This window comes from Priapulus caudatus, unplaced genomic scaffold, assembly GCF_000485595.1.
Source record: "Priapulus caudatus unplaced genomic scaffold, Priapulus_caudatus-5.0.1 Scaffold262, whole genome shotgun sequence".
Classification (NCBI taxonomy): Eukaryota; Metazoa; Priapulida; class Priapulimorpha; order Priapulimorphida; family Priapulidae; genus Priapulus; species Priapulus caudatus.
This window is the reverse complement of record NW_014577323.1, coordinates 116782-127436: the sequence shown is the minus strand read 5'-3', so window position 1 is coordinate 127436 and position 10655 is coordinate 116782. Positions and strand designations below refer to the sequence as shown.

Sequence of the window (10655 nt, the reverse complement as noted above, 5' to 3'; positions counted from 1 at the left end):
CATACTCGAGGCTCGCCTCACGTATGTCTTTGTCTGCCATCTCCTGACAGGTTCTGGCATCGCACAAGTCCTCCCTGCGATGAAATTTAGGGCCTACGTACTACTACTACTACTATATATATATATATATATATATATATATATATATATATATATATATATATATATGCACATTATTTATCAAAACCTTATCTCTTGTATGACATGTATGACCAAATATTAGTAAAGTAGTATTAGTAAAACTAACTGCTATTCGTATACCAACGATTGTAAAAACAAATGTTCAATTTTAGTACAAACAAATGTAACACAACACTGATCTATCCAGCTGTACACATCTTGCATGATGTGAAAATTTAATACAATATTCAATTCGTAATGTAAACTGGGTTTTCATTCACAGACAAAACCAATATTGACGCTTGACATATTCTGCAAGTTGCGAACACATTTTAATTTAGGTGAGAAATGCTGTGCACTGCGTAAAAGAATATGAAAATGAAATGGTTACTCGCCTATTCATATTCACACATTCCAGTTGCAAAAGATTAGATACCAACGCAATCAGTGTGATACCCAGTCTGAAATTGTGTTACTTGTGACAGAAACTTTCAAAAAACACACCGACTGAAATGAAACGGTTTAGCGAACTGTAGCGCTCTCACAAACCACATTTGTTCAACAGTTACTCTGCACAGTCAGAAACAATATCTGCAGCTGTGAGGCACACACTCCTCTCCAAAAAATACCCGCTCGCAGATCGGAAACAAAACAATTTCTCGCGAAACGTGCAAGTAACTGGCGCTGCTCACCGGGCAAGGGTGTGGGTGTTGGGAGATTCTGGACTGCGCAGTGGTTAAGAGTAAGTAGAGCAACAGACGCTCGCTGTTACGATGCGGGCCAGAGCTTGCAGCAGACGGTTGCGATCGCACGCGTCCACACACATAGAACACACCTGCACCTCACATGCCATACGACTGGTTCTCGCCGGGAACTCGGATATCGTCGATCTTGAGGATCATCGAGACGAGTTGCGTTGCCAAGGTGATCTGCTGCTTCTTCCCGATCAGCGTTTCGATGACGTTCTGTTCCCTCATGTCTGCAACACAAGGTGGCAGCACTGGTCAGATGCTACCACTATTTTGCGTGTCGCACGCGATTCTTACACACGATTTTTACCTCTCACTATCTGCTCGATCACGCCAGGAATTTGACACCTTTGCTCACGTCCGACACTGACTGATGACTGCTAGTTGGCTCAGTGCACCGGCAGGCATCAGCATCGGCATTCAGTGCATCGACTTCCTATTGTGATTTTATGCGATAAGATGTATGCTAATAGAATGAATTGTTTGCCATCTGGCTGCTGAGACACAGAGACGTACCGTTGGTGCCCTTGACCATGCAGTCAATGCCCAGTCGTGGGTTGTTCTCTGCTAACTGCCTGGCTTTCACCTCGGTCATGGTCTTCATCGCAGGCAAACCGGAGTTCTCAGCCAGAGCTAGCGGTATGGTCTCGAGCGCATCGGAGAACGCACGAACAGCGTACTGCTCTAACGTCGAAATCTATGCAACAGTAAGAAAGTTGCAGGTAAAAACATGTAAAACGCCAGGAAAGATAATCGATGAGGCATTAAAAATATATTTTACTGAAATACAGAACGAGAATAAATTCGAAAAATTGGCCAAACACCTACGTTTACTCCAGTCCGTTTAATAACCGTTTTACGGCAGAAAGTCGTGCCCCTTCAAGCAAAAAGTACGAAGGAGATGTATCAGTATGTGCCCCTGGGTTAAATAACTACAATGGACCCCTGGGTTAAATAACTACAATGAACCTCAGTTGCTTGCGGTAGACTGGGGTGGAAGGATAACGGTAGCTCTCAATATGATTCGTATCACGACACACCTTTCATGATATGATGCGTATCGAAATTTTTTAAAGAGAATCTACCTAGCAAACTATAAACTCAACCAGGACTCATCATGCAATTGTTCCAAAACAATATTAAAGAGAGCTTAGTAAACAACTGCAATTAAACTGCGAATTGTGTCATGCTTCTTTTGTTTTTTGATGAAACTATGCTACCAAAGGATATTGATTTTATTCAGTAGAGTATTTATACGTGTATCGTGATTAATCAAACATATAGATACATGTATCGTGATTAGTCACACAGTGTTAGAGCTTTAAAATAAAAACCACTCGCCAAACTAGGCGAGTGAGTCAATAAGCTAACTCCCCAAACGGAATCTGTACTCCCCCAAAATTTTAAAACAAAAATGCTTGTCAAACAATAGTGAAAAAACACAATAACACCATTGGTTTAACTACACATGTAATTCATTGATCACGTTTCTCAAAAACTCAAGGCACATCTCCTCTGAAAGTTCGTGTTTTCATTTTCATTTAATTTACTTTTATTCTTGGGCTGCTTTGCCACATCACGCCGATTTTATTGACTTGTTAACACCAAGGCGTCAGTATTAGCGCCGTCGCTACACTACCCACGATGCGTACAGGGCAAGAAATTAGCCAAAATGTGAACAAGCCCACCCAAAATTTTACCAGGCCCTTAGACAAATGGAACAGGCCCTTAATTGTGTTAAATTTATTCCATGATTAATAAAAGTATTAGCTTTGTGTTTATTAGGCATACCAGGCTTGTCACAAGTTTTTAATGTAGCAGGGTAAACCAAGAAAGTAAGCGGCTGTCTGCTTCCGCAGTCTGCACCCAAACAGCAAAGCTGCGAGGGGGTTGGTTCAGGGGGCCCTCCCACAGAATTTTTTTTGAAAATTACACCTCTTAGATGCAATTTCCTGCACTCTGAAGCAGCATTATTAAACAATCTTCATCCCAAAAATATCACCTTTGAGTTGAGTATTTTAATCTTTGGGGGACACCAGACTAAAATGCTTACTTAAAAAAAGAGAAACATAAACTTCAAATTTCCGAGGATTGAACTGCTCAGTCTCTGTCACTGTATTTGTACAGGTACAATGCTACTTGGCAAAGTAATGTGGTTAATAAGTTAATCTATCTGCCAACTGCATAGCTAACACGGCCTCGACGCTTAATTATTTTCAGATCAGATAAATATATACATATAGACAGATGAATAGGTAGATAGATATATATAGATAGATAGATCTATATATAATATATAGAGATATATATCGATATTATACACTCCTGATATTACAATATTATTATACATGGAAAATCGTAATGAAATTCACGTTTATTTTTACGTGCCGGCACGCTCATTGCGTGTCATTCCCGATTGCAGCTTTTTCCTCAATTCCAGGAAAGAATTTTGCTGTCGTCTTCTGATGCTAGCGGTGCCCACCCCCTATAATAAACATGCCCAACGTGACTTTAAAACAATCCTGCACACCCCCTTTTGTTTTTTTCGGCGACCTTTGATAATATAAAGTGAGGATGTCGTGGGATAGCCGCCCTTCACAATCGCTAGAACTGTTTTTCATCAATGTTTGGATATATAACGTAAGGAACCAACATTTGATTAAAGTTTTAGACAATTATTTTTACTCGCCAACATGGGCGAGTCAGCTTTAGCTTTTACTCGCCCGATATTATTTTCACTCGACATTGGAGAGTGGGCGAGTGCCAAGCTCGTTCGCTGGAAACACATAGATACGTGTATCCTGAGTAGCCAGACATATAGATACATGTATCGTGAAGCTAAACGTATCGATGCGTGTATTGTCGAAGTTTGTATCGCGATACATCGATATATCGATGAGTTGTCTGACACCCCTACTGCTAACACAAGGTTTAACACCCCCACCGAACACCATACCTTGTCAGCTTCCTTGTTGACGGCAAGTGCGCAGGCGACCTCGGCCGCACCGCCGCCGTACACGATCCTGTTGTCCTTCACCAGGTTGCGAATGACGCACAGTGCGTCGTGGATGCTGCGCTTTGCCTCCTCAACGATCTGCGGGCGAGACAGACGTCAAGCTCATCGCACGCACGCGTTGCAGCCTTCACACGCATTGGCTCAGCATGAATAACGCTGCCAACTTGTGTCTACGCTACTACGTTTATCAATCTGAATATCGAACAACTAATATATATATATATAATTTTATATATATCAGGGGTAGAAATTAACTTTTGAACACGGGAGTCCAACAGACTCCCTACCCTCAAAATGAGAGAGTCCGTGGCAAAATGAGGGAGTCCGCAGTCCGAGGTTTAAAATTTAAAAGATATTAACAATAATGCATGTGCTTATTTTTAAGATTCATGCAGTTGCATGTCTGCCAAATTTTCTTTGGGCATTACCTGAAAAAATAGGGTAATTCTGTGAGGCCGTGCTCCGAATGAACTAGTTAGTATAGCAGAATTTTCAGGGAGTCACATGGACTCCTGCATATGTCAAATCAGGGAGTCCAGCAATAAATCAGGGAGTATTTGACTCAGGACTCCCGTTAATTTCGCAACTTGCTCTATATATATATATACATATATATATATATATATAAAGGTGTGAAATATCGAAGCATCAAGCTCTAATCTGACACGGAGGCACTTGGCAGTGCTATGTAATATCAAGTTATCAACGCTCTCAATTCATATCCAAATGAATTTAGTTTCAACGACAATGTCGTTTCTCCACATATGCGCATCGAGTTATTTACAGACGCTTCCGATCTTAATCGATGCTGCGAGATCTACCGGCAAACAAACGCCAGAAAACAACCGCGACTGCACGTTCGAGTAGATTCCAACGCTAGCTATGTACAACATCCACAAAACCCACGACAACAACCACACTAATACACCGCCGGTAAACAACGCTGCGCCTAGATCCCACGTGGTGCGCTCACCAACCACACTAATACACCGCCGGTAAACAACGCTCCGCCTAGATCCCACGTGGTGCGCTCACCAACCGCGACTGCACGTTCGCGTAGATTCCAACGCTAGCTATGTACAACATCCACAAATCCCACGACAACAACCACACTAATACACCGCCGGTAAACAACGCTCCGCCTAGATCCCACGTGGTGCCCTCACCATCTTGTTGCCGCCGCGGATGAAGATGGTGACGGCGCGCGAGTTCTGGCACTCCTCGATCACGAGCATCTTGTCCCGCGTCGTTCCAAAGCTGAGCTCTCTCACGATGCCAGCCTTGCCGAGCTTCTTCTCCGTGAGCTCGCTGAATCGCGGCACGATGCGCCCGCCCGTCGCAATCGCTATCAGCTACACAACACGGCACAATAAAGGAGTCTATTAGCATGGTCGCATATATACAGTTGCAGGCCATCTAGCCAACACGAGATGACGACCGAAGAATCGCCTCCCGCTGACAATTTTAACTTTTGTCTCCTCGAGGACAATTTTAAGCTAAGGCACCATGAAGCCATCACGGACAAGAATCTCCATTGAAAGAACTCGTTGGCCAAAATATCGCAAGTTGGAACAGAGAATCTACATTTAGTAATTGCATTCGTAATCAGCACCAAGGATTTAACAATACTATGTTAAGTCCTGTATGTGTCAAGCAGTTGAGCACTACTAATATTAGGTGACTGGGATCAACTTTGTACCTCAATCTCGGGTCCGCCGACCCAACGCACAGCAGGAAGGTCATTAGCTAGAAGCAGATGATTTGCTTCATCATCAAAGCCCCACTGGCAGATTGCCAAGTTTGCTCCGGTGTCTTTTACCTGTAGTGATTCATCAGTTTGGCATCGTTCATGACACAGAGGCTCGTTATGTCACTTAGGCACAGGCAATGAGGACAGACTCTGTGCATATAGAACATATAAGTATTTGTTGCTATTTGTGTTACAAGCACAGGTGACAGGAAGCTGGTGCCACTTTTCAAGCTTCAGCTCTGACATGATAGCTTTTCATTCTAGCATAGTGTCTGGCCAACTAAGGCACATAGCCAAGCAGGAATTTTTCTATGCATTTCAATTCAATTGTTAATTTCAGACTGTACAGCTTTTCATGTGCAATCAAATGTTAACATTTCACATAGACGTAAACTGATATCATCACCACGCAAGTCAGAAAATCGAATAACGTTCCAAGCGTGGTTCGACCTCTGATTCGTGACAAGTCTATATGACTAGTAAGAACTCAGGCAAACCATTTGTTATGAATTTTTACCTGCTTGACCATTTCTGCAAACTTTTCCTTCTCGTAGTCTTGAAGTTTTTTGTAATCTTCTACTGAGGTAACATCGAGCTTGTGCTTAGTCTTTGGTTTTGGTGGTTCAAACGGACAGGTGAGAATTGCAATCTTAGCATCCCTCACAACCTGAACAAACGCACGAAGTACAAGAACGTCACTTACAAGTTACAGTATCACACAACCGGCTCTCAAAAATTTATTTGTAAACATGAACTTATCATGAGATTTTAATTCAATTCATTATCTGAATATAAAGGCACAAACAACATTTTTAATCACCACACTACAATCATAATGTAAATGTGGAAACCTTGTTTAGTATTATTATTATACACATGTTGTCACCTGTGTAACAAGCACACAAGACAGGAAGCTGGTACCACTTTTAAGGCTTCAGCTCTGACATGATGGCATTTTCCTCTTGCATAGTGTCTGGCCAACTAAGGCACTAGCACAGCCTAGTAGGAATCTTTCTATGCATGTTTATGAATTTTATTAACATTAGTATTTGTGTGTTAACTTACTGCATTAACTTTGTTTACTAACAATACAAAATGAACAAGGGTCACGTTTTCCCAGAATATTTTTTAATCTATGCCTAAAGTTACAACTGATCCTATATGGTACATTGTCCAATTTTCTGTTTAATAACAAAACTAGGTATCACGTGGCGACTACTGGGAGAGGTAAAGCTAGACATTAGGATTAGGGTTATACTTATAGTTCTCACGTTTACCAGTACTGGACACACACCTTGGTCTGACATGACAGTATCATTTTAGCACTAATTCATCCCGTGCGCTACAGGCACAGTGTCAGTAGCAATTCTCATTCTACATGGAGCCCACATGAGATGTATACCATGTCCAACTCCTTTCGAGTAAACATGCTCGCTAAAGACACACTCACCTTCGGCATTTGGGGGTGACTGAAGTCTTTATCAACCACAACGCCCCTAACCAGCATTGTGTCCTCTAGTCTGCCCCCCTCCTTTCCTTCGACCTTGATAAGCTCAAAGTCGACATCCTTTCTATCAAGATCAGCAACGGCTAGAATTGCATCGACGGCAATCTCGGCCAGCTGACGCCCACACCGATTGACTCTGCAAAACACAATCGATCATTAATTAAGGATCGTCAATTATTGATAATGAAACCTAAGAGCTGATAGCTATCCTGTGTAGGCTGATAGAAAAATTTCCAAAAACTGTTGTTGACTACACACCCTAGCATATGTACAAAACTTATCATTCACATTTCACTTTAAAAAATAAACTAAAAGAAGAACTTTCTATTTTACTTGCTCAGTGCTAAAGCACGTATATCTGGCGGTACGCACACACGACCTCATACACACTAGAGCTGGGACGATACGGGTTGCTCACGATAAGATCTAGATCATGATACACCCTTCATGATATAATACGTATTGTGATACCTTCAAGAAACAAACTAACTAGGAAACTATACACTTAACCAGAACTCTACCAATCATGTGAATGCTTGCAAATCAGTATAGTAGAATGCTTAGTAAACCACTGCTATTGAACAACGAGTTGCGTCACGCTTCCTTTGTTATCTGATAACACTATGCTAGCAAATGATACAAATTTAATCATGTAGAATATCGATACGTGTAACGTCGAGGTTTGTATCGTGATACACCAATATATCGACGAATCATCATCCCACCATAACACAAAAAGGTACGTACATCTTAGAACTGAGTGTTGTGATCGCAGTCTGGATTAGTGGTTCTAGATTGTTGAGGTCCACAGGAAAGCTGTCGGCAATCTTGTCTAGCTGGTCGACAGCGACGCGCGCCGCTATCTCAAAGCCGTCGGCGATTCTGATAGGGTGGATTCCGCGGTCGAGCAGCAACTCTGAATGTTCTAGCAGAGCTCCGGCCAACACTGCGCGGCAAAAACGAAATATGGCGTCAAACGAGAAGCTCGTGATTCGCCTGTCGACTCGGTGACCGATTACACGACGAAATGCAACAGAGTGTTTTCAACTGGCGGGATTATTACCATCAACAAAATTTCCTTTTGGGCCACCCCAGATTTCACTTTTGACCCAAATCAGCACCACACGAATGGGCCATATAATGGGTAGTGGTTAAAGAATGGAAAATTTGTTTTTGGTCGATTTCCTTGTTTATCATATAGTAATGTATAAGTAATTAACCAGAATGCCTTTTTAGCAATAAAGATTTTCACAACTTGGTAGGTTCACAACAAAAACAAAATTATTCACACGGTTTCTTCTGAGGGAAAATTAGACAAAGGAAGTAATGGCCAGTTTGGAGAAAAAACGCACATCATGGATGCAAGGCTAAATCAAATTCAAGGCAAATTATGCAAAATACCGAATGCTGATAGGATGGCACTCCAACCAATCACATAACGGAAAAGTGTAGACCCTGCGTCACATGACTCAATAAATGCGCATGGCAATCCAAATATGCCAGAAGCATGTGATGATCTATTAATTTTTGGGTTGTTACAGCATTTCCACAACGGCGGTGTGCCACTGTGCCTCTTATGTATAAGAAACCCTGATTCAAGACTAGCCTCATTAGGAATAGCCCACTATACAGTTAGTTGAATAGGATTGAGGCCTCCTTTACATTTCAAGTCACATAAGTCTACCTTCATCTTGCCTCTGCACTAAATCTTAAATAGTGAAAATGGCTTCCAAAACCTGCTCTCAGCAGTGAATAGAACTAAAAATATTCAATAAATACAACTTGGATATGTTGATGCCATCGGCAGATGATGGTGGAAATAAATAGCCAAAACTTATAAAAACTCTGCGTTACATCAAACACATCCTACACCACCAGCAGGGAGCGGCCAAGAACATTTTATTATTCAACAAGATAGGAGTCGCCACAATACCACGGTTACAAGTACAAATGAAAAGATAGGTGTCACCACCTTACAAGCCTTAGTTTATCTCAACAGAATACGTGCATTATTTTTGTAAAAAAGAAAGCAAATTTCACCTACCTACTACACCGGTTGTACCATCCCCAATTTCATCATCTTGAGACTTGGACAGCTGGACCATGAGTTTTGCTATTTCATGCTCCACATCCATCTGGTCCAGTATGGTCGCACCATCATTCGTTATCATGACATCACCATCCGCCGAAACCATCATTTTGTCGAGACCTACATTGTTGTGACGTGTTCTTAAATTTTCATGGGATGTGTCAAAACTTCTGTTTCCACCCTTTATACTACAGTACACATACAACTATTGCATACATTGCACTTTGAAGTAAAGATAACAAATGTTCGTGGGGTTCTAATTTTCGTGGATTTCATGGGTACATCAATGGGTACCCAACGAAATATTATGTACATATATATGTCAAATCCCGGTTCCAGAGTGGAGGCCTGCCAACCGACGCCTGCATGCCGTCTGTGCGTACTAGTAATATATACTCAATAATCGTAATAATCAATTCAACATAACTGTCTCTCATGCTTCTAATGGTGGTTTCGCTAACTTTTTTGCCTAGAGAACTGGTGAACTTCCGTGCGGCCATCCAAAAATTTCTTGGAAAGCTTGATCCACGAATTTAAGAACCCACGAACATGTATTTTTTATTGAAACCACGAAAATAAGTGACTTTACAGTATGACTCAACTAACCCCTCTTTTTTTACTTACCTTTTGGCCCTAAGGATGTCCGTAAAATATTGGCAACAGCTTTTCCTGCCAAAATGTGGGACTGAAATGTAAGCGAATCACTTAATTAGTCAAATGTTGTGACATAGCCATTTTGAATTTAGGTACAGCACCGTTAATACCTTATAAATGATTTAAACTTAGAGGTTGACACTTGACACCATTTGATGTTGAGCTTGACACCATTGATGCAGTGCTTCATTACAACTTCTTGGTGCCACTAAAAAAATTGGTCAATACCATAACATGCTACACTAGTCATTACTACCATCAACCCAGGGTGGTCCACAACCTAAAATTAAAACATGTAAAACTGGAAACTTTAGAGGAGTAGGCCTACTTTAGATATTATTTGAAATTATGTGCGCGAAGCGCACAGGACGAGCGCGAAGCGCGAAGTTACTTGGGGCCGGGTTCTAGGGCCCGCATTAGGACACTGGCAGCTCAGGGGTTTTAGATGCTCTCTGGTGCAATCTGAGCCTTATTTTGGGGAATTTTTGCACAAAATTTATGACCTATATTTCAAAATAATTTGGGTTGAGTCAAGAGTCATGAGTGATGAGACAGAGTCATTTTTCATTGTTCAATTTGTATAAGTGTGAACGTAACCAGTAAAATGTTATAAAGCAATGTGCGAAAAATGCAAATAAATATAGTACAAGATGAAACTATATTGATAGAGTGTGGGTAGCATGCGAGCTGCGAGTTGCAAGTTGTTAATTAAAAAATGGATGAGAAAAACGTCTTCTTACCAAATTTACGGCCAAGATACCGCAACGAAA

The 10655-nt window shown here is 41.4% G+C and overlaps 1 protein-coding gene across 1 annotated transcript in view; it reads right to left on the bottom strand.

The window, feature by feature from the left end:
- Nucleotides 1–321: 321 nt before the first annotated feature.
- The window catches only part of LOC106808241 (T-complex protein 1 subunit epsilon-like), a 13589-nt gene continuing 3255 nt past the window's right edge, over nucleotides 322–10655 (bottom strand). The window contains exons 2-11 of the mRNA XM_014810868.1: nucleotides 9856–9916; nucleotides 9187–9351; nucleotides 7890–8088; nucleotides 7086–7278; nucleotides 6153–6302; nucleotides 5585–5704; nucleotides 5052–5237; nucleotides 3826–3963; nucleotides 1386–1566; nucleotides 322–1099 (exon numbers count right to left, since the gene is read on the bottom strand). Of these exons, the coding sequence (XP_014666354.1) occupies nucleotides 963–1099; nucleotides 1386–1566; nucleotides 3826–3963; nucleotides 5052–5237; nucleotides 5585–5704; nucleotides 6153–6302; nucleotides 7086–7278; nucleotides 7890–8088; nucleotides 9187–9351; nucleotides 9856–9916 (1530 nt within the window). The 3' untranslated portion in view covers nucleotides 322–962. The remainder of the gene's footprint in view (nucleotides 1100–1385; nucleotides 1567–3825; nucleotides 3964–5051; nucleotides 5238–5584; nucleotides 5705–6152; nucleotides 6303–7085; nucleotides 7279–7889; nucleotides 8089–9186; nucleotides 9352–9855; nucleotides 9917–10655) is intronic.